The sequence below is a fragment of the Stigmatopora nigra genome, chromosome 7, assembly GCF_051989575.1.
Source record: "Stigmatopora nigra isolate UIUO_SnigA chromosome 7, RoL_Snig_1.1, whole genome shotgun sequence".
NCBI classification, from domain to species: Eukaryota; Metazoa; Chordata; class Actinopteri; order Syngnathiformes; family Syngnathidae; genus Stigmatopora; species Stigmatopora nigra.
In genome coordinates this window covers 1,991,092-2,015,845 of record NC_135514.1, presented here as the reverse complement: position 1 = coordinate 2,015,845, position 24,754 = coordinate 1,991,092, and the positions used below count along the sequence as shown (strand labels likewise).

Below are 24,754 nucleotides of genomic sequence, written 5' to 3'. Positions count from 1 at the left end.
TTTATACTAGCTTACTGTCATAGCGATCAAGACTTTTGCTAAGGCGCGATAAGAAATATGTCTACCGAGAGCCCCCGTAGCTGTCAGGAAGCAAATACATGGCGCATGCGTCCAGTCTTTCTAAACCCTGATTTCCATGTGTTTTGGGAGTTCACTAAGAGAAAATCTAAATTCTTGAAGCAGAAGCATTTTCTTCCAAAACATGGGAGGGCAGGCTAAGAGCAAAAAGAAAATCAAACCAAAGAAGAAAGGCAATCAAACAAACAATGGTAAGTCACTCGCGTGTGAGGATGATATGATCAATGTATGCATCATGTGGTCAGTCTTACTCTATCTGCCTCTTTATGTATTTCATAACTTTAGATGCTGATTTTGTGGGCTTGACACCCCAGGAGAGGATGAGAGTGAGGATGCATGAAAAGGCAAAGAAGAAAACAGCGGCCAAGTACTCTGTTGAGCAACTCCTAGAGAAGGTTACAGGACAATCATGCTTTATCAATAAAAAAAGAGGAGTGAATGTGATATTGAAGCCCACTTCTTCTTTATGTTAACCTCATCACGCTGTTTTTTTTTTCTTGCACAGACTGAAGAATGCATGGACAGCTTTGATTTTCAGATGGCTGGACTGTACTGTCAGCGTGTCCTCGACTTGGAGTCCACCAATCTCCGGGCTCTTGAAATACTTGGACACATCTCCTCTGAGCTTGGGCAAATAGAGAAAGCAAAAGGAATATCCTTTAAAGTGGGCTAATCTTTTTTAATCATACCTTCTACAGGTGTTTGTAGCAAGTATCCTTGACATAAGATTCACGCTTTTTTGCGTGCTGTGGAGATGAAGCCAGATGAAGGGCACAGTAAGTACATGTACCTTGGACAGCTCCACACAGGCCAAGAAGCTGTTGATTTCTACACTAAAGGAATCGATGTCCTTCTCGCTGCATTGGACAAACAAAAGACCACCGTGAGTGCACACTGATTGAGATGCAATTCTAACATTAAATGCAGATGATCAAATTAGTCTGTAATCACAACTATAATCTATTGATTCTTAACTTGAGCAGCGAGCGAACACTTGTATGTAATAAAATAATTTAAGTCATGTCAAAAAACACATTAATGCAATATTAAGAGTACACAAGATTTTGTTTTTTTAATTAAAAAACTGCAAAGCAACAAAATAAGACATACAAACCACATTCTAGAAGATCTTAATCAAAAGGATCAAGAATACATTAATTTGAAGCTAATTTGTCCTTTTACTGTATCTTGATTTTACTCATACTACTACTAATAATGATAATAGTTATGATAAATATTTTGTTTGCATTTTTTTTGCCACTAGAGTTTTCAAATGTTTTAATTTTTCTTAGTTTTCTTGTCAGTCAGTATTCATTTTAATAATCCTTTTACTTTAGGTATTGACAACAAATAGAATAACATCAATAAACATGTAGATATTCACTACAAATGTAATAATTATACCCTGAGGTAAGAAAGGTTAAGAACAACTGATGTAATCTGTCCTACCCAAGAGAGTCAAACCTTTTATCTATTTTTACAACCCACTGTTTATTGCCCAATCCATATTAGTCATCGTCCACATATCTGGTTATATATCGTTCATACACATACACATCGATACTGGGACGCTAAGCTTCACTTTTTAGCAGACCTGAACTTAAAAAGAATGACACCCTACCAGTGTTCTTCAATGTAAAAGGTCAATTATTTAATGAAAATACTATATACTTGTTTAAAAGCATTTTTGATTCATAAATATTGTTAAAGGCACTTGTGATCTTGTAATTTAATCAGGAACAGGCTGCAGCACCTTTAGAGGAAGACTCTGAAATCCCAACAACGAAGGATGTTAGCATGGCTTACTGCTCCATCGCTGAACTTTACCTAACAGATCTCTGGTAATTGAGAATGTCATTTGAATCTGGACATCTCTAATATCCTTTCTTGTCTCTACTTTGCCTAATGAGCTGAGGTTTGTGAATGTGTGTACAGCATGAAGGAGGGAGCTGCTGACAAGTGCAAAGAGTTCATTGAAAGAGCATTGCAGTATCACCCTGACAACCCAGAAGGTCTCCAGCTCATGGCCAGTTACTTGTTCAGTACAGAAAAAAATCAGGTCAGGTCACACACTCATACACACACACATATGCATGCACACACATATGCATGCACACACACACACACACACACACACACACACACACACACACACACACACACACACACACACACACACACACACGCACACACACACACACACACACACACACACACAAATGTAGACACTTGTGGGATGAATTATTACCACATTAAAGCAGGAATATGATGAGTTAATTAGTCTCAGCAAATTGAATCATATTCCATCAATCAGCATATGGACACTTACATTTATCACTCACGCACAATCGCAGCAGGTCATCTGGGTGGAAATGCTAATTATTACGCAGATGTTTGAAACTTATAATTGTGTAATAATGAGGTAAATTCCCCGCTATATCCTTTCAATTTGAAGTCATGTTTAGATGATGATTTTTCTGTTCAGTAGAGAAGGGCTTCTAATGCATTTTAAATGGTTAATATTTATTTTTCATCTTATTCGAGCTGGTTTGAGCAAAGAAATGTCAAATTCATTTCCCTTATTGGGTAGTTCTAAAGGAAATTCCAGGTGAGGTTAGTTGTCTGCATATCAAGTGAAAGATCACAAGCTGACCTTTCTCTGGAAAAGAAGTGATTTTCTTCTTTTTCTGATTTCTGTTTAATTTAAACCTAATTAGGCTCTGCCCAACCTTTACCCAGAGACAGTCCATTTTCAGACATGTCTCTTTTTAACATTCACCTTTTACACATAATAAGAGAGTAAAACTGTATTGGAATGGTGCTGGTGACATCTTAACATGTTGAGTAGTCACACCAATATTGTTTTGGCTATTAATTACAGCAATGTAATTTTGTTTACATTCAGAGTTTATCAATATTAAACTATTTGTATCAAATGATCTTGCTTTCAAGAAGGTGTTCTAAATGTACAAACAGGTAATATGTCATTTGTGGCATTCATGATCATGATTTTCAAAAGGTTGAGTGGAATTGAACCTGAAACATTAATTTCTAAACTGTAGGGGGCATGCTAGCTCCATTGACAGATTCTACTGTATGTATTGTTATGTCTTGTTTTTTTGTTATTAGTAAGAATGGGTTTTGCTCAAAATCAAATGTATCCCTAAAAAATTCTGTTTCAATTATCCTCATAGGATGGTGGCATGGGGGGCTTGACCCCATTCGAGCACAATGAGACCACCTCACTCACACACACACACACACACACACACACACACACACACACAAACAAACACATTTTTGGTGTTTTGGACTTTAGTATATTTAGGAACTAAATGATATTCAAACTAAATTATAATAACTATTCGTTCATTTATTCATTAATTTTTTTTTAAATAACTCAAAGCCTGTTTAAAATGCAGTCTAATGTAGAGCACTTGGTACTAAAATATGGTCATTTTGTAAAGTTTTTATCTTGATTAAGCTGATTCAAAGCTTCACTTTAGGCAATTGCAATAGGTTTAATAGAGCGCTGGTTTTCTATTGCTGGATCTAATGCAACAGACCAGTGCATGCACTTGAATGTATCTCTTAAAAACTCAATCAACAATTGTAAGATGTTTCCAAAATGTCACTAATTTTTTGCTTTCTTCTCTTTCTTAGGAAGGCAAAGAATACCTATTGAAAAGTGTCAATCAATGGCTGCCTATCCAGAAACAGACTGAAGCCTCCTCCATCTTGGAAGATGACATAAAAGTGAGATTTTACATTTCTGTTCTAATCAAACCCGTCAAGTTCTACGTTTGTTCATAAAATACTTTGGACTAAAAGGATTTTCACAATGCATTTTGCTAATGGCACAAACACCAGTAGAGATTAAAAGTAAAAGTAGAAGATAATGACACAAGGATAATAAAAGTTAAGTGGAACCAATGTTATGCTAAACTGGGTAATTGTGTGTGATCTGGCTGCGGGTGAAGGTAATTAAAATAATGACTCCATAGAATGTGACAAAGAGTCTATTAAAAGTAGAATAAATTCTATGTGTGCGTTTTCACACATAAATGTAGCAAATGTTATGACAAGAACGATCACACAGTGGGGTCATCTTCATGTCCCTTATCTTTTACAGCAGTTTTATCCAAACTCAGATTGCTGTCATGTTTGCTTTGATTAGCTGCACAATTTTCCGTACCTTGAAATTGGATCCTGCCATTATCAGACACTGAGAGGGAACCATGGATGTGTAAAGTTTCAGTGTAGATTTAAAAGTACAATATTCTGCCTTTTCGCTTCTCCCCCGTAGAACCTGATCCCGCCATACGAGTCCAGGATTACCACAGTCAAGCTTCTCATCGAAGTTGAGGAATATGAGGTAAGGAGATCAATGCTCTGCTAAAACATTATTTATTTTTAGATATTTTTTTGTCACCCTGTTTTGATTGCTTGGAGTGAGGGCAGCCAAGCATTTTAGCTTTCCAGTGAATAGTTTCAAACGTGGCACGGTCATGGCAGGTCTTTATAACCTCCAGAGTTCTGTGTCAATAATTCAAGACAGGTATTTGGAGTGTTTAACAAAGCTACTCTGCTGCATGAGCAAAAAAAAAAACTAGAATAAAATTCAGTGGAGCAAAGACTTCTATCAAGGTCAAACAGTCAATTAGAATGTGTCAATCTGAACCTAACAACAAAACGCTGGCTCATACTCAGTAGATGGAGGTGAGGAAAATTCCGAAGTGGCTATTAACTGCCACACAGTGTGTCCAAGCACCCAATGCACAACGCTAAGCAAGTAGATCATAACAGTTGATTTAAATATAAGCCGCACCTTTAAAATTGCCTTAAAAATGTTGAATTTTTACCATTTCTCGCGTATAAGCCGCCCCAAGTTTCACATTTTTCACCTCCATATTCATAGATTTAATAGGGAGTATAAATGTGTTACTTTGAAGGGAAAATCTTAAGAAAAATCATCACATGTGGTATTTTTGAGATACTAAATGAATCAAGGTCTCAATCACTGGTGGGTTCCAAATTTCCTTTGTGGAGTTTGCATGTTCCCCTTGTACCTGCGTCAGTTTTCTACGGATACTTTGGTTCGAAGATAAACTATACATTTCACCAGTTGCCGATAATAGTAAAAGTCTAAGCAGAAGCTCAGAGGAGGTGGAGAAATTTTTGTTTCTGCTCCAGAACTATGGAATGCCCTCTGGGTTCACATCAGACAGCAGCTTCTCTATTTTTAAATTCTGTCTCAAAAACGTATTTGTTGGGAATTAATACATCTAAAATCTATGCCTTTGGATTTTACATCATTCAATTACTCTATTTTTATAATTGTATTTCATCTTCTATTTGTTCTTTGGATCATTATTTTCCCCCCGTTATATTGTTTTGATTTATTTTAGTTTTTTTTCTGCATTATTTTTTTTATTATGCCCAAGTTTTACTTTTGCACAGAACTTTGTTGGAACTTAAGTTGTTCTTAAAACGCTTTCTAATGAACTAATTCATCATGTTAGAAGAACCTTTATAATAATGACAGTTGATTTGTATTTTAGTTATTCCCTGTGGAAAAAAATACAGTAAAAATACAAACAACTTTTCTCATTTCAAGCATGAAGGTGAAATTCAATACATTAATATTTATTTCTCTGATGGTGGTTCGCGGACCGGTAGTTGGGTCTACTGCTGTAGAGGTCAAACTTTTTTCCTTGTAATAGAGAGCTACTTTCTAAATGCTATTGTGAGTGGCTACCAATTTGACGCAGATTTATGAAATAACATATTTCCTCAAATAGTTTTGAGTGATGTTATTACGAAGTAATTAAATATGTTGAGTCGTGTGAAGACGTGTTAAATGTATGATTTTTTTTTTTCAAAATAAGGATCAACAATGATTTAATGAGCTATGTCACAGAATAGCACAGATGCACAACACCTAATATCCATCTATTATGTTTATCTTTAATGACATCTTTTTTATATAACATTACTGGGGAATCAAAGTCCCTTCTCTGGTGATATTTTTTTTCTTCCTGGCTCACAGGTGAAAACTGGTCTACCTTGGTGACCGCGGGCGCTATGTTAGTCACCCCCTCTCATTTGATTCACACTTATTGGAGTCATAAATGAACTGGAGTGTGAGTTTTTGCCATGATATCTTTATTATGGCACACTTGCCTGCTTAATCACCTGTCAATTTTCCAAAGCAATTACCATTTTTTTACGGCTAAATGCTTGTCAGTTCAGTGTAGAAATTCGCACTCATTAGTGTTTGAAGTCATTTTCTCTGATTTCTATCATGTTAACTGCTGTTTGGTTATTTTGCTTTCTAATCCACTGGTTAATTTGTGCTCATTGTCAACGGTTTATGGTTATTGTAGCGGGTTTTGGCAGGAAGAGAGAATGGCCTGTCAGGTTTTTCTTCAATATGACAACATCTCAATTCGCAGTTTTTGACATGTCATTTGTCTTCATCCTCCTGTCCGTGTCACCAGATGCAGACACTTGTGACTGCTTCATAAATAACATCAGTGATTTGCTGCACGAGCATGTATGCATTTATATTCATTTACACCTCCTGCACACCCTTTTTGTTCATTTACGCTGCAATTTGGACGCTTGTAACGGAAAATGACTATGAGGCAGTGACAATTTTTTATTATTGTCCATCTTCCCACAGTCTGAGACTAATTCTGATTAAATATAAAGACACACATACACACAGTCTCCATAGACTAACAGGTTTTTTCTTGTGCTTTACAAAGTTTTTAGATTCAAAGCAAACCTAGTAGATTGCCAGCAACTGAGCACGTCCATATTTTTTCTGGTTTGGTAAAATGGAACAGCTCCAACTCTTTGATATTTGGTATACATTTGGCGTCGTGTTCGACTCTTAGTTTGATGTCTCTAGTTTGACACTGCACATTGCCATAACTAATGTGTTGGTTGGAATTAGAGAAAAATAAGATTTTATCCAAAGAAATGAATGAATATGTAATATATCAAAGTAAGCTTTAAAAATAAGACGGATACTTAACCACTTTGTTTGGCATTTTTTTTTAAATGTGTATTTTCTGAGTTATCTGCAGTAATTTGCCATCTCCATCACTGATCTGTTCAAAATCTGTCCGTCTTTGACTTTTTTCATTTGTGAAAGCTTTGTATTTCTTTTGAGTGAGTGCATTTGTAGTTCCTATTCTTTGATCCAGACCAACCCCAAATGCTTCATTTTTTGATTTTGTCTGCTTCCTTTTGACATTACAATTCTTGCTTAACTCCCATTACTTGACTACATATATATACTGTATATAGTCATGGTCCTCACTGATTCGGTCCAGGCAGATGTACAGACAGTTGGATATATTTGCGTTGTCCCCTGATAGCTATTAAGGTGTATTTCTGCATATTTTCTTCCTAACCTTTTGTTGCTTTTTTAATTACTTCTTTGCCATTGATTGTTTAGGTTCTGAAATGTAGCAAAGCAGGGCAGTTATAGAGTAACAATGAGTAAGACTTACCCTTGTTGGATTTATTTACTGAAGGATTACCACAGTTTGTGGGTGTGTTTGTGTGTTATAGCTATTGTTTGCGTTCACTTGTGATGGGATGTGCCTGTCTCGTCTCTGCTACTGCATCGCTGTAAAATAGTTGATAAGCCATTTTGGCTCCAGATTCAAAATCAGTTCCTCCCAACTAGTGGTCTTTTCTTAGAAGTAGAAGTAAAATTTCTGAAATAAAGAGGACAATCTTTGTTGTAGTAGTAGTGAATTTGAGGCATGTGCATTCATCTTTGGTGCTGCTGTTCACTGACCACTTTGTGTTCTTTACGGTGCAGCCTTTTACCCCATCTTCTCAGCAAGGGGCCACTTTCTCTTCCACACCAGCACAGATATATTTGTCTTCTCGCTTGTTGTTTGTTCAGTGTGAGCCATCTTTAGAAGATCTAAATCTTTAATCACAGACCCCCAGGGTTGACCAATGTAGTTGGGAAGCCAGGCACTTGGCAAAGATGGAGGTTATCAGTGCTCAACTCATTGTAAATGCGAGATATCGCTTCCTTTAATTGTGTTGTTATAAAATGCAGCTTTTTCAGGTGCCTCACAACCAGACAGTTCTTTGCTACCTTCTCATATACTTTCTGAATCAATTCTAGGTCCTGTAGCGAGAAATTAAAATTAACAAATTGCAGAATCGGAGGCTGCCCTATAACTGATTGATTTACAACTCACTTGTTCTCATCTTGCTATGTTCTCAGTGCTTCTTTTCAAACAGATTGCATGGATTTCAAAGAAAATCATCCAAATGACCTTACAGCGTCTTTAATTAAAGACGTCTGGTTTTCATCCGATAATTAGTCCAGCGATAACTCAGCTAAAATGGGCACTTGCACACTCTTAATAAGATTCTCAATTAGCCCATCTCTCCCTCTGCGTATCCTGGCAGTGCACCTCCACATTGCTTCCAGAGCCAAGCATGCTTAATGAAAACACTACTCCAAAGAGTGAGAGGAAGGGCAGTGGAATACAGAGCCTAGCCAGCAACTAAGACTGACATAACAAAACCTTGTTTTTCCTTTTTTTTTTTTCAACCCTCAAGTTTCTACAACGTTGTACATGTGTTTTCTCGCCCTACATCACAGGTGATTGCCTAACGGTCACCTCCAACCCGACGATGACAAAAATCAATAAATCATCACCTCGGGCTCCTAAAACATGTGCACATACTGCATGAACACATGGCCCAAAGGAAGAAAGGGAGAGCGAAAGAGATGCAGCCTACCTGCTTATTGTCTGTTTTCTGTAATGGCACGTTCCCACAGCAACTGACCGAAACAATGACTCTCGACAGTAAAAGGTCACCGAACATTTGACTCTATTCATGGCTCAAACTACCACCCGAGGACCCCAAAAAGAACGATTTGGGAAAAATACGCACAAGTGGAGAGAATGATGGATGACGGCTCACACTGTCATTTGGATTTATCAGAGTGGTGAGCCAGGCGAACACAAAAAGTGGATTGACTCCAATGTCATTAAATAGATTAAAAAGGCTATCAGGGAGAGCAGCTAAAGTGCCTATTGACTGTGCAATAAGCACTGCTGTGTGTTTCTGTCGATGGCTGTGTCTCTTGTCTCATCTTTGTATCTACAGGCTCGGGGATGCGGGCTAGCCAGATACTTATCAGATTCTTGGATTACTCTGATTGATCTGACTACCTTTGAGATTCAACTGTGTGTTTGTGCTATTCTGCTGGAGCAACTTTCTGATATATTTTCCATTGCTAAACCTTTTCCAATTTTTAATCTGATTGCTTCTCATCTTGTGTCTTTTCTTTTTTTTAAGATGGCGGTGGAAGTACTGGAGGGTCTTCTGGAAGAAGATGATGAGGTTGTTCAGGTAAGACATAATGAAAAGGTTGTTCTTTGCAAGACTGAAGTCATAGTTTTCTGATTTTTAATGAAATATTTAGAGTTTAAAATGATAGTATATAGTATACAATGCTGACTACCTTAGCTGTACTTTCCCAGCTACCTAATTTCTACCCTAACATTATCAAGTAGCCTCTGCAAAGCTTTAAATGAGTTTTAATGAGGTAAATATTTATTAACTTAAGTCCGTGCAGTTCAATTATATTTGGTCATCATACATATTTCCACTCTTACTGCAAAACCAACTTGTGTGTTGGCATGACAGTTGCAGAAATAGTTATTGGACATAAAACATATTCTCCACTTTACAGTTTTTATTTCCCTTTTTATTTATGTTTACTCTTTAAACATGTGAATATCCTTCGTATAAAAACACACACCACATAATAGCATAGTAACATAATATTTGCAACATTTCTCAAGGCATGGTATTTTGCTTCCAACAAAAATGTGTTTAAATAACAACATGTTGGCCTTCTGGACAGAATTTATTGATATAAGACTTTTTTTTTATAAAGGGAATGAATCATTTATGATGATGTCAGGAAATAATACAGAAGACACAAAAGAAATAGTATAACTTTATATGGAGGTGTGTGATGGTATTTTTCTTTTCCAAGAAATATTTCTGAAATTCTTTTCAACAAGATTTATTTTTACTTCTTTCATCACTTGGTTGTTCAATTATGTAGTGGTGGAACTCTGGTTTTCTTTTTCACTGCTTTTTTCTCGCATTTATTTACACATACACTTGGGGCTTCTTTTTACTTCACTCTCACTTAAAGAAACGGGTGTTGCAAATGCATCAACAGCAGTGTGACATACATTTGTTGCAGTAAATACATATTTACCATGGGTCAGTATCTATCATACCCTCATTTTTTTCTTTTTGTACCAGAGCTGAGTAATTGTTGATTTATTGGTGCCCATCTTATCTGAATTAGCAACTAGAAGGGATACGTTGGAAGCACTTGGAATATTGGTGCCTGTCTTGCCTGGAACATATACATTGGCCAGTAGGGGGGTTTGGCGCACAGGCTTCAAGCTATAGTGAACTGTCGACAACACTTCCATATAAGTAAGGCACATCTTCAAAGCTTGTGCAAAGTATTTTGTTTAAACTCAAACAGCAATTGTGTGCCATCTCGTCCAATAACTGTGATAGGGATACTCTCAAAAATAGAAAGAAATATCCCCATTATTTACAGTTCTTTTTCTAAATGAATTGGGAACGTATCCTGGCAAGATTTTACCCCCCTATGTTCAATCTACTCATTTTATCATGTCTCATTTATCTGAATCTGTCAACAAAACTTACATTTGTATTTTGTAATGCCTAATAGATAGATATTAACACAAATTGCTATTGCTACTTTTTTCATGCGGCAGTTTTTCAGTTTATTGTTTTCTGGGTATTCCCGCCAGCTGACTGCAGTCAAGCAGACAGACAAACCACCCACCCATAGAGGAAACATTACTTCTTTGGCAGAGGCAGCAATGGCTTTAGTAGTTAAATTGCAGTTCACTTCATGGGTCAGCCGTTGGTATTGTCTTCTGTTTTCATCTGTTGTGCAAGCAAATGATGGAACATCTTTTTAGACAGTTGTACACATTGAAATGTCAATCTCCTTGCCAAATAGATCACTGGATAAAGACTCAAAACATATTTTAGATAATGGCTGGTAATTAAAATTTGATGATAGCAATCTGCTATTGGTTTACCTGCCTCACAGTTCTGGGGTAATTGAACTCTGTAAATCAAGGTTGTCCAAACTGGTCTTCAATGACCACTGAGTACTGTTTAACCAGTGAGGTTTTGTGAAAAGGTTTTTCCTTGATCTCTTGTAATTATAACCTGCGTCCATTGCAGCTCCTTTTGGAATAGTTTAGACTCCCCTGCCATACATTTTCCATTGTGAACGGTTATAAATTTAGTTTTGCCTTCTGACGCGATCTGGCAAACAATTCAGGGTGTTCCTAGCCTTCTCATCAGCTGGAATAGTCTGCAGCATCCCCATTGCTAAACCTCATTAGGATAATCTGTACAAATAATAGATTAGATGTATTGTACGTCATAGTCCATCGACTAATACCAGGTCATTCTGAAAGAATAAAGCAATTATGTATGTATGTTACGCAAAGTTTGAATAACAAAAATCAATATAAAATATCAATCAAGTACCAATTTACACATGAACCCATCCTTTAAAGTTACACCTCAGGGCAACTTAACTGAATCTGTTAGATTTGATTTAAATGAGCTCCAACCTCTAGTCCTTTTGTAAAATAGTAGTAATTCCATTTCGGACAGAAAGCCAGAGTTGCTACTGTGTAACGTCACGGATAGATGACCTCTTTGTGCACATCTTCTATTTATTTTCATTGCTGTTGAAGCCAGCATTTTAGCTGTTTTATTACTGAGAAATTCAATCATTTTGTCTTAAAATAGTGAATACATATTGTATATAAAATTGGTACAACATGGACACTGCTGATAGCAACCTAATATTTTGCGTGGGGGATTTTAAGCTTTATTCTCAAAGGATAAGTATTACTTGGGGACCGCTGGCGATTTATATTATGGAGGTTGTCTTAGATCTTATGGCTCACACACAGGGGATAAGCAGTGTCTGTAATCTGGTCTATTTTATTGGCATTGCGGGCCAACACTCCACCGCAGGAAAGCAGTAACGTAACTTAATCGTCAAATGGCAGCCACCATTAAACACAACGACAAGCAACAGCAGAAGAAGGGCTGATTTGTATTTATATTTTAATAAGCATCTATCACTCTTACTGCTACTCTTCGGCATAAAGCAAAAAAGTATTAAATAAAGAAATATAAACAGCATTTATTAAAAATTGTACTGAATCCTCCCCTACCCATGACAGATATGGGAAACCACACTAATAGAGAGAAATAAATGGGAAAAGAAACATCGGAAAGCCAAACAATTTTAAATTACACACATTGACATCCAAATTTGCAATAGACCACAATGGTTTGTCAAATCATGATGAAATAGATAAATTGTGGCAGAATTTTTACTTAACAAATCAGAGACATTGCACCTTCTGACAGAATTAATATTTCTTATTTTTTTCAGAAACTAAAAGCAAACATGCGGTAAAGTCAAAATGGAGAACCACAGGCTTAAAGCATCTGTTGACATAACACTTTTTCCAGATCATTTTGCCAACATCATGATTAGATTAGATTAGATTAGATTAGATAACTTTTCATCCCGTATTCGGGAAATTTCATTGTCACAGTGGCAAGAGGGTGAGAATACAGACACAAGAAAAGACATTTTAGACGTAAATAAATAGATCATAAATAAGTTAATAAATATATATATATATATATATATATATATATATATATATATATATATATATATATATATATATAAATAAATAAATAAGCATATCTAAATATATTCAGCATACACATATACATATATTATGTTAAGAGTATGTTTACATAAATCACAATCCATTTAATGATTTAGCAATAATCCTTAATATAAATGTATAGCTTTTGTTATTCCACGTTCGTGAACATTGAGGTTAGTGGTAAGTAGAGCCACATGAGCATGATCTTTTACATAATCCCACATGAAAAAAAAATCACATGGCAGAATTTAGCTGTGTGATGCAACTACAGGATTTCTGTGGCAACCTTTTCAAAATCTAAAATGCTTTCAAATGATTCATTGCATGATGGTGCATGACAACTGAAGCTCTATCTTCTCAAATCTTTTGATTCTTTTGAATAACTATAATCATACTTGTATTTGATTTGTGGATTTATCTGCTTCTTTTGATTAGTTTTTGAGTTTTTATCATGCAGTACTTGCTGGACATTTTTTCAATCTTGCACACATTAAGTACACATAATATGATGAAAAGGTTCATAGAATCTGAAGAAATCATACTATAGAAAACATATACTTGATGCCCGTTATCTTAAGGCCCTTGAACAGGGCTGAACCAAAAATTCCACTGTAAACAAAATCAGAGCATGTGCTCAGCAATACGTCCAAAAACCATTGTTGGGAAACAAAATCCACTATTATATCCCCCTGTAACTTTGCAGTCAAAAGCCTTTGACCCAAAAGCACAGGTTTTATCTCTTTAACTCAGGAATTACATCATAACATTTATTTAAGGAACAAGTGGATGGTCTTAAACCAACTAAAATGTATTTGTTTTTTCTTTTTTTTAGGTCTGAACTAATAGCATATTAATGCCAAGTTTTTTGGTAACCAGTTTTAATAAGTATTATAATTGTATACTGACAGTCAGCAGGTCTAAACTTGACCCAACAAATGCATAAGTACGGATCTAAACTGAGATGATTCTGAGTGATGACTTGTTTTGTGAGCAATAGCAATGTCTTCTTTCCATATCATTTATGTATTTATTGCACCTGCAGTATGTATTTTAATTAGAGAATGGCAGGAATAACAATATTTCTGTTTACGAATAGAGGCCCAGCATCCCCTCTTCGTTTGAAATCCCCACTGTGAACAGTGCAGAAAGCGAAGGTGCGCCACTGAGTGTCAAAGAGCACAACGGTGTCTCTCCCACACTCCCCCTCAGGCTTAGCCTCCCCCACAAACACATGTGCACGCACACACATACATGCACATAGCCACAGCTGACAGATTGAGAGCAGTCATCAGGGGGCTGAACTTTAAAATCTACTGTAGAGGTTTAGCTGTGACACTGCCTGCGAGTGGGCAGTTGGCCAATTAGAAATGCACGCCCTCCAATTTCAACGGTCAAAAGTCTTAAGTCAGTTTGTATCAAATTGTTTTTTTTCTCTTCCTAATGCATACACCATGTCCTCTGTGTCCTCTATTATTTTTCAAGTACAATAGATGACATCACTCTTGCCGTTTAATAGTTGGCCCCCCAACCTGGTTATTGTTACATAAACAGCATGATTGTTTATAATTGTTTGTAACAGCCATTAGCCAGATAAGCACAAACAGCTATTTTAACACATCACAAGTCTTGTTTCAAAGGTGAATAGTTGTTGATTCATGATCCTACGTATTGTTCTTCCCACTCCATTGCCATATGGGAGTTAAGATGCAACTCCACTAGGAAATGACAACTGGTTTGATTGACAGAAGTGACATTTTATTTGTTTTAAATTCTCTTTGTTTCTTGTTTTGGGTGTATATATTCCTAATGGGAAAGCTTTCTTGGTTGGGCTGTTCTTTTGTGGTTGAGATTCTTAAATCAACACTTCTGGAAACTTTTCAAATGGAACCATCTGTCGAGTATTTTATCCATAAGGTGTTGTATATTGTGGCTTATTTTTTTCATTATTTACTTTCCCCCTAGTAAGTATAAACCAAAAATGCTTAAAATTCGCCTTTTCAGGATATCAGACCACTATTTGATGGGAAAGAGATTGCAGATTGGCTTGTGAGATGTTCCCCCTGTGATATAGTATAATTTTGAACAAATCAGCAGCGGTTTTAAAATTGACTATGCTTGACTTTAAAGATTTCATTTTAAACTGCTAGTATTTCTTTGGGAGTCTTTCTCAGGAAGTGTTTCCTTGATTGGAAATGAAATCCTGCTGCTGCTGTAATCATGAGAGCAGTACGAGCCCTATTTATCTAGCACTGCTGATGTTCTGGTGAGTGTGGCTGCCGGGGGGTAGCAACCCACTAAGCATATTTAGCAGCAATTCTGAATTCAGCACAGCTCACCCTGATATGTTTGTTAGCAAAACGGTTGAGAGGCCATACCCCTCCGTCTTTGGCCTTCAATGAAATAAGCCAATATTTTCAATGTGATGAACAAGGCGAAATATGTGTTTTGTGACCTGATATGAGTCACAAACTTCGGTGCAAGTTCATAGAGAATTGGCATTTATTATGTTCATAAGGTGGAGGGAGAACATTAGATTTTCCTTCACAGAACTTGCTGCCTTTTTACTGCAACAGGTTTGTCCCATTATCAGTCCATCGGTCCAATTTCTGCAGGGCTTGAGTTGGATTAATGTATGTTTTGTTTTGGGTTTTTTTTTTTGTAAGAAGATAGAGCTGTTTGCTTTTGCCACATTGTCCCAGGAGGCCTTGCTGTGGCTGACTCTAGTGGTAATCACAGTCACTCCGGATATAATCCTATTTCCCAATAGGAAAGATAAAGTTGTGACACAAACTCACAGTGTCATTAACCATTTTTTTCCAGTTTCCCAGCTTTTGCTTCATTCTAACTAAATAGAACTTGTGCCTCTAAACTCACAGATTTGTTTTCACATTGGATATATTGCACAGGCATTCTTAAGGCCCACTTTGACTAATTTTTACACACCAATTTAATGATAGGATCATGTCAAAGCAGATTTAAAAAAACAAATGATCAAGACTCACAAAGATCCGTAACTATTAAAATTGTACAATAAAATGAAACATTGCCATCATCTTTTTAACATATTTCAGAAGAGACATTACAGGATTCAGACGACAAAATTAAAAGTTGGTTATGAATCCCAAAAACATGATTGTACGGTAAAACTTCAATTATTCGGTGGGTGGAGGAATAGTTTGTTATTACATTATAATAATTATGCCAGTGCATCCTGTGGAATGTTTCAGAATGAGAATAAATACGATTACTGATAGGCAAACTTGCTAAATTATTATACATATGAACCCCAGGCTATAGTCCAAAATAATAATAGTATTCCGTATTTGGTAAATGTTTTAGTTTTACCGATTTAAATGTAGGGAGCATCAACTTTTACTAACTTTTAATTATATGTGATTCCTTGATAAGTATGAAAAAAAGAAGGCTGAAGGCCGTATAGCAAACTAGAACATTGCGTCCAAGAGCTCATCCTGGGCTTGTCAAAGTGACCTTGGACATAATGTGTGCTCACTAATTGCTCTTCATCCATTGCTGCTGATCATTTAAGAACAGTGAAGCCGGCGAAATACCTTTAATTGCACCCTAATCTAGTTTCAACAGACTTTAAACTATAGACTAGTCATTCATTTAGTGCAAATATTCACATTTCAAATTATATGATTTGTAAAAAAAAGAATGTAAAGGCATTAACAATTTGAACATACTTCCAAAACTCTTTCCACAATTGAGGAGCATAGTACCTGAATGCTTCCTCACGCAGCTTTGTTCTTGGATCACATAACAAACCAGTTGCAGATGCCAGGACAAATCTTGTGCAATTTTATCCCAAGCGCTGCTGTGAAAAACTTTTCATCAATACTCGTAAACCCGCTGAGGTATTTAAAAAAAAAAAAGTACATTTTTTAATTATTGGAGAGCATTCTGCTTATTTCTATATTCCATTTTTTTGCTTTTTTTTTTGCACATACTTGGGACGTTTTGCAATTTGTTGTACTTTTTACAATGACAAAATTCTATTCTATTTTTAATTATGGCCCACCTTTGTCTCCCAGGTGTGGTATCTCTCCGGCTGGGTCTGCTACCTACAGTTGGAGAAAGCCAAAGAACAGCAGGAAGGAGAGGGGAAAACATCCGAGGAGGAGGACGAGGAGGGGTCATCGCTGAAGGAAGCCGCCAGATTGCATCTGACCAATGCTAAAAAGGTAATGAATGAAATATGCCAATTTAATGATTTGTTAGAAAAGGTACAATGTACAGTAATATTAATACTCATACTACCACTACTACTACTACTACTACTCTTACTACCACTACTCTTACTACTACTACTCTTACTACTACTCTTACTACTACTCTTACTACCACTACTCTTACTACTACTACTCTTACTACTACTACGCTTACTACTACTGCTCTTATTACTACTACCCTTACTACTACTACTCTTACTACTGCTACTCTTACTACTACTACTCTTACTACTACTCTTACTACTACTCCTCTTACTACTACTCCTCTTACTACTACTCCTCTTACTACTACTACTACTCTTACTACTACTACTCTTACTACTACTACTCTTACTACTACTACTCTTACTACTACTACTCTTACTACTACTACTCTTACTACTACTACTCTTACTACTACTACTCTTACTACTACTACTCTTACTACTACTACTCTTACTACTACTACTACTACTACTACTACTACTACTACTCTTACTACTACTACTACTCTTACTACTACTACTACTACTCTTACTACTACTACTACTACTCTTACTACTACTACTACTACTCTTACTACTACTACTACTACTACTACTCTTACAACTACTACTACTACTACTACTACTACTACTACTACTACTAATAATAATAATAATAATAATAATAATAATAATAATAATCCAAAAAATGATAAGAGCACTGATAATAATAGTAATTTACCCTGTATTTTACCCCGCTTATGACCAACCCTTATCTCAGTTTTTTGGTGTCTCAAAAATATTTTTCTTTTCTTTTGACCTGCTGGATGTTAAGATATTGTTGAAGGTCAATATTCAATTATACATCCAGACTTTCATTCCAGATACAAACTTTCTCTTGAAGTTACACATTCCCCTTAAACTATAGCCACTGTCCCCTTCTGAAAACATGTTTTTGTTTTGTTTTATCTTACTCTAAATTCCACAATGAAATGGGTGGTGAGGAAAGACACTGATTGAATTTGAGATGGCTGTGCCAATGTGCATGTGCGGATGTGCAGCTGAAAATGAGTTAAGGTGTAGATGTTGAATAGTGGCTCACATAAAATCAATCTTAAACCTGTCATGAAATGGAATATAAGTCTCAGTCAAACAGAGGGGAGATTCAGGTAGGATCTGCTGTGTAGTCATTGAGGGCAATGGAATGGATGAAGATATACTTGTGTGTGTGTGGGGGGGAGGGGGGGGTATGTTATAGGCATTATGCATGTGCATAAAAGGGGATCACGTGAGCAAGAATTGTAGGAAGGAATGCATCAAGCTTTGTGCATATTATGAAAAATGTGATGGCTTACTTCCCATAATGTGAATGGAAGACTGAACAGATGTCTGTGTTCACCCTAACACCTTCTTCATCAGCCATTACTTCCGCCTTTTTAAAACTATTAAGTAGTGTCCTTCACTGTCTAATTGATTCATTTCAATTATTAATTGAGTGGAACTTTGGAAATGCTGTGAGGAACTTTGTACTGTCAATGTTGATTGGCAAAGAACTCAAAATAGTTGTTGGTAATGATTGTAAGAATGTTTCTACCTGAGGCTTGTTCAAAACAAGTTGGATATTTCCTAGCATAATTCGGGTTTATTTCAATAGCTCAATGATCCAAGTCAGCAGTAGACCTTTTTGAGCTTTTGGATCATTTTTTTCCATAGAGCAAAGTATCAGCAATAATAACCATGGAATAATGTTCAAGGTTTATGATAGTCTCAGCTGAGAACATCGTTAAATTGATAATCATTTAGGTGACACGCTGCTCTAGTATTCTGTCCAATAGCTGCACTGTCAATGTTGAATGCAGATGACCTTGAGTGTATATTTACATTTATAATATTTTGAATTAGCAGCCTTCGTCATTCATACAAGTACAATGACATTCAAGGCTTCACCATAAAGTGCACACATTAATAAGTAGTCCTAAGATATTTATATGCAATAAAATTGAAGTGAGGTTAAAAATACATGACTAAATGAATGAATGCCTTTATTATACAAGTCTAATGACGTTTTAAGCTTCAACATGAAATGCAAAAATAATTCATCAATAAGTAAGTAGACAACATAAATAAGTAGTCAGGTACAAAAAGTGACTAAAGTAGTTTGCAGTCTATGGAGTTTTAGTGCAAGTACAAGTTAAGACATTTTGTCTTGATTAGGTACAGAACTCGAGTTGAGTATGGTGACGGCTGTTGGGTAGAAGTCTGTCTTGGCTGTTATGATCTAGGAGGTTGAAGAGATGGAAGCCGGGATGTCTATTTTTATATTTATATCACATTATATTCCTTCTTGATTAATATTCAACCACTATTAACACATGATTTCCTTTATGCAATGGTGAAATAATGAGTAATCACTCTTGCAAGGTTGCAAGATACAATTATTCTCTGTATTCGGCTATTGTGTCTGTGAGTAGAAGCAAGTTTTGTGTGGAAAGGATAGGCATATCTTGGCATTTTTAAGCAATAATTGTTTTTTTCCGTTTGTTTTTCACCATTGGGTTTGTTCAGTGTTGTGCTAAGAAGGCTAAACAGAAGGCAGTGAGGCAGACCTTATGGCCAGATTTGCACTACTTCCTGCTCTTGTTCCCTATAAGAGCTGCAACATGTGTAGAAAACATCCTCTTAAAGACACAAACACTGCAAGTGCACATTGTTACTCTCCAAATTAGTTCCCATGACGGTGCATGTCAAAATGCCGCTTGGAGTCCGCTGCCTTCACAAGACAGTCACACACACTCGTGTCCTTTCTTCTGACCTCGTCACCCTGCACTTGTATACCAGAAACTACTTTCTATTTTTGTTTCTAAGATGTTGTTAGTGTAGATTTCTGCAAACCTTCTGCTTACTCTGCATTTGGAGACTGAAAATCACAGTGTGATACTTCCTGTCCTCAATGGCAGAGGAAGCAGAATCTGTTTTATTAGCCCCTTTGAGTTCAGTAATTACACAGAACCAGAGTATTTTACAGAGATAAATCTGCTGGCTACATAGGGAACTTTTTAGGGGCTTTTGCCCACAATATTTCACTGATAGTGCAAATTTGATTGCACAAAGCATGGTCATATGGCCCTCCAGCTGTAATTCTTGATGTAAATAATTACACCGGCTTTCTAAATTTATGTTTTTAATCAATTCCTCTGAGTAATAGACATTACATTTACATTTACTTGTCTCATAAAACATGTTTTACATGTTTCTTATTCTACTTAACACTTCTGTATTCTTTGCTTTTACTCATTTTAACCAAGAAAGTTATGTTGTGAGCAAAAAAAAAAAAACACATGCTGTTATCAAAGTGTTCACGATTTTTGCTATCATTCAGCTGGCGTTGAGGCAATTGTTGGGCCGATATTTCACCAAACATATTTTTTCTGTTGTTAAATGATGTGTAACGTGCGTGTACACGTATCTTTTACTCAGCTGTCAAACATTTCCCGCATTCTCAACTCTCAACTACGCATGCGCCCATCCACACCAATGTAAAATTTCTTTGCATGTCTTAATAATTTTAAGGGCCTAGTAAATCGTTTTTTCATTTCATACAAAATTAGAATATATACTTATAGTGACAGCTTGAAGCCGCTCTTGGATAATTCAGCCATTCTAACCAGCACTTAGAGTCTTAAAATGCCAATGCTGCATCCTTTTCTCAGCTCCAAGTGGCTGTTTGCTGACATCTTAATGTTGCATTGTTAAATTGAGTGGTCCAGTGTGACAGCATGGCAATTCTGGGACACAAGCACTTGATCATAAAATGAAATGAATAAACCACTGGACTTTACCTGGCATATTTCGAAAGATCAAGGTTTGAGTCAAGTAAAATGTATCATAATAAGCTATAAGATCATTGCTTTGACTGGATGGTGAAACGTATTACTGAGAATATCTTCAATTCCTGAGAGTGTTTATAATAGTTAGCAATGCAAGGATATGTTCAATAACCGAATGTTATGCGAAAAATGTGATTTAATAATGTACTGTGTTAGTGAAATTTGGAAATTAACTTTTTTTTACAGTACAGTACAGTAGAGTCAGATTAAAAAGTGCTTCTTATTTTTTTATTAAAACCATTCAAACATGGAAGCAATGATAAAGGAGGTAAGAGTAGGTATATGAACCCTCTTCGTAAGGAGACTATAAAAGCAATGAATAATAAAAGTGTGCATCCAATAACTGAGGAGTATCTTAAACCTACCTGCACACTATACACTAACTCATTTGTACCTGCTAACATGTGTGTCACTTTGCGAAGAATACAGTGTCACTTGTGATTTTGGTGGTTTATGGTTCAGTTTATCATAATTTAAAATATGAAAACCTATAAATGTTTGATTTAATTTAATTTAAGCAAACAGGTTTTCATCCATGTGATTAAAAAAAAAGATCAAATCACATTTGATGGGTATTTCATACATAAATGTTGAGAAATTCATAAATCTTCAGATACATTTTCATTGCTCTGTATTTACACACATTTGGATTACAGGCGTCAGATAAACACAAAGGAAATTACACAGACTATCAGCATAGACAAATCAGAGGAGAATATTAACTACTGTTTCCCTTGGCATTCAACATCCTTTCATCCATCCCTGCTAATCTTATTCAGGATAACAGGGTGCTAGCCCAAGTGACTTTGGGAAAAAGAGGGACTAGACCAAGCAGGGGTGGGCAAACTTTTTGGCCTGGGGGCCACATTGTCTTTAAAAAAATTTTACAGATGGGCCGGGTCAGCACATGATACGATACATATAAAAAAAGTGCATCCGTTAACAGTACATATGAAACATAAACAGAAAAAAAGGACTAAAGTATTAACATACCCATCACCCATCATTAAACTAAAAAGTACAAAGTAAAGTAAAAAGGAATGTATTAAGAAATATTAAAATGTAATTTAAAAAAACATAGGGGGGCTGTAAAACACGAAAAACAAATAAGAGTGGACAGAGCTACTGCCACTGGCTTCCGCGTGACGGCGCCTTCTTGGGAAAAGAAAACATTGTTTGGACAACGTCGGCGGGCCCGATTAAAAGGCCTCGCGGGCCGGATGTGGCCCGTGGGCCGTAGTTTGCCCATGTCCGGGATAAATGATACAGAAAATGAATGAGAACCAGTGCAGGACCATAACATTAGTCGCAACATCTCATTGGCTACAAAATATATTCAATGTGTATTCTATGTTCAATAGTCTTCTTTGCATTTTTTTCTGAATTTGCCAGAATGTTCCACTATTGCATGACTGAACTTTTCTTCGCAGATGTGATATTTTCAGGAAGTTGATTTCTATAGTAAAAGCTCATGTGACCCCCTTTTCTTTTGCAGCTGCACACCAAGCTATGCTGTGATGACCAACCCATGTTGGAGCATGTGGAGCAGCTGTTGGGTGAGCTAGGGGGAGAGCTGGATGGCGTAGAGGCAAATGTGGGTGTTGATGAAGCTTATGAACCTACTAGTGATGAGGAAGAGGCGGACAACAATACGGCTATGGAACATTGAACATGCATCCTTTTTTCAAACTCTTGTTAATGTCAAAATTCTCACACAAATTGCTAGTGTTGGCCCATAAGTGCCTTTTATAGGTCACAAATTTATCCTATACAGAAACTGAAGTTAAGTCAAATAAAAGCTCAATTTTCCTGAGTGTGAAGTGCTTTTTGACATGCTTTTCCACTTCAAGAAATTTGAAAAGTTTCATTATTCACCGTGCCATACAAGATTGGGTTTAATATTTGAAGTGTAATGTTATTAGAGCAAGCACAACAACAAAGACTTGTAAGCCATTTCGTAACACAGTATGTACTGAGGTGGCCCGGTGGGGCGAGTGGTTAATGCGTCGGCCTCACAGCTCCAGGTGCTAGGTTCAAATCCAGGTCACATCCACATGTGTGGAGTTTACATGTATCCCCGGGCCTGCGTGGGTTTCCTCTGGGTAATCTGGTTTCCTCCCACATTCCAAAAACATGCATGGTAGGCTGATTGGACACTCTAAATTGTCCTAAGGTATGGGTAGATAGGCCATGGATGGGTTCAAAGCAGGCCTGTTTGTAGCTGTCCGTGGTGCTGAAAGCCAGAAGGAATATCCAAAGATTCGCTATTCTGCTTAACTCGCAACATTAGTTTTTGTTGTAAAAAAAAAACAACAACACTCTCACGGGTGGCCCAGCAGCTGAGTGGTTAACGTGTCGGCCTTACAGTGGGGAACCTGGGTTCAAATCCAGTTCGGCCCACGTGTGTGGAGTTTGCATGTTATCCGGGTACTCCGGTTTCCTCCCACATTCCAAGACATGCATGGTATGCTGATTGCACACTCTAAATTGCCCCTAGGTATGAGTGTGAGTATGCACGATTGTCCCTCTTCTTGTACCCTGTGATCGGCTTGCCACCGATTCAGGGTGTCCCCCGCCTCTGGCCCGGAGTCAGCTGGGATAGGCTCCAGCACCCTTCGTGACCCTAATGAGGATAAAGCGGTTCATAAATGAGATGAAACAGTATGCACTTTTGTCATTTAAATATATATTTTTTAATAATCACAGAAAATGAGAAAGTCGATTGAAATACCTATTTTGAGAAGAGTAATCCCCAAATCATAAACATTTTCTACCAAAGTACCAGCTTATATCTTCATATATCATCATTTCAGGGAAGCACAGTTTGTCAAAAGAGAATGACAGGCAGAAGCAGTTTACCTTGATAAATGACAGAAATCATTGCTTATAGAGAAAATGCACTACTCACAAAATGTTTGGGTGATATTTAAGGATGAATCAAAAATCCACATTTATATTTTCATTTAGTTCACTTTTTCATATTTTGTGCAACTTGCCTAACAAGGAGCATAATAGCGAATTTCACCCGTGTCTTTTAGCCGTGAACATTTTCAAGGATATCTACTAATATACTCTACCTTTCAACGAGTCTTCTTGATTCTATCCCTGCTAAAGAAACATGGTGACAAGGTATACTCTTTCAAATCTTCTTTTGGCCTTTAAAATGGCATAAATGTTTTTGTAAATTAGGGAATTTCTTTTCTACAATATTCTATAATATCTGCTCCCCATTCACTGTCACAGAGTTTGTGTTGTGAGAGTTAAAAGAAGGTAATTGATACAGAAAACATCAAATGAGCACCTCTGGAATAAACATTTTATTTAAAATGACTAATTAGGTTTATTGCTCATCACAACAACACAATATGCAACTATAATTCTACAATTGGACATCAAATAGAGACCACAAAATTTAGTTTTAATTCCAGATTGTTTCTCATATGAATATAATGAAAACTTTTTCGAAAGATAATCATGCATGAAAGGGTTAAGATGTAACCTTTGTGGGGCATGTTAAAAAAAAGGAAGGATGAGTAAATTTACAAGAGATTTTAAGGATAAAAACCTGCAAGTGTTAGCTTCAGAGCTTTGCAATATGCATATCACAAGCAAAAACACAGATACTCATCCCTGTGAAGCCCCTTTGAAGATTTCATAACCGGTAAAAGGGAACGTTATCTGAGATTCTAGTCCTGATTGCGTTCGAGCCTGCAAGCTGAGTAACCTGTTTGGGAATATGAATGTTC

General features: G+C 36.6%; 1 protein-coding gene across 1 annotated transcript; it reads left to right on the top strand.

Moving 5' to 3' along the window:
• Positions 1 to 72: 72 nt before the first annotated feature.
• Positions 73 to 22,821, top strand: LOC144199478 (uncharacterized). Its single transcript, XM_077721138.1, has 11 exons — positions 73 to 269; positions 364 to 473; positions 584 to 730; positions 812 to 961; positions 1,816 to 1,919; positions 2,014 to 2,137; positions 3,742 to 3,834; positions 4,385 to 4,453; positions 9,427 to 9,480; positions 16,961 to 17,110; positions 22,504 to 22,821. Exons 1-11 carry the CDS (start codon positions 203 to 205, stop codon positions 22,675 to 22,677), a joined length of 1,242 nt encoding a protein of 413 aa, XP_077577264.1. The 5' UTR covers positions 73 to 202; the 3' UTR covers positions 22,678 to 22,821.
• The last annotated feature ends 1,933 nt before the right edge of the window (positions 22,822 to 24,754 follow it).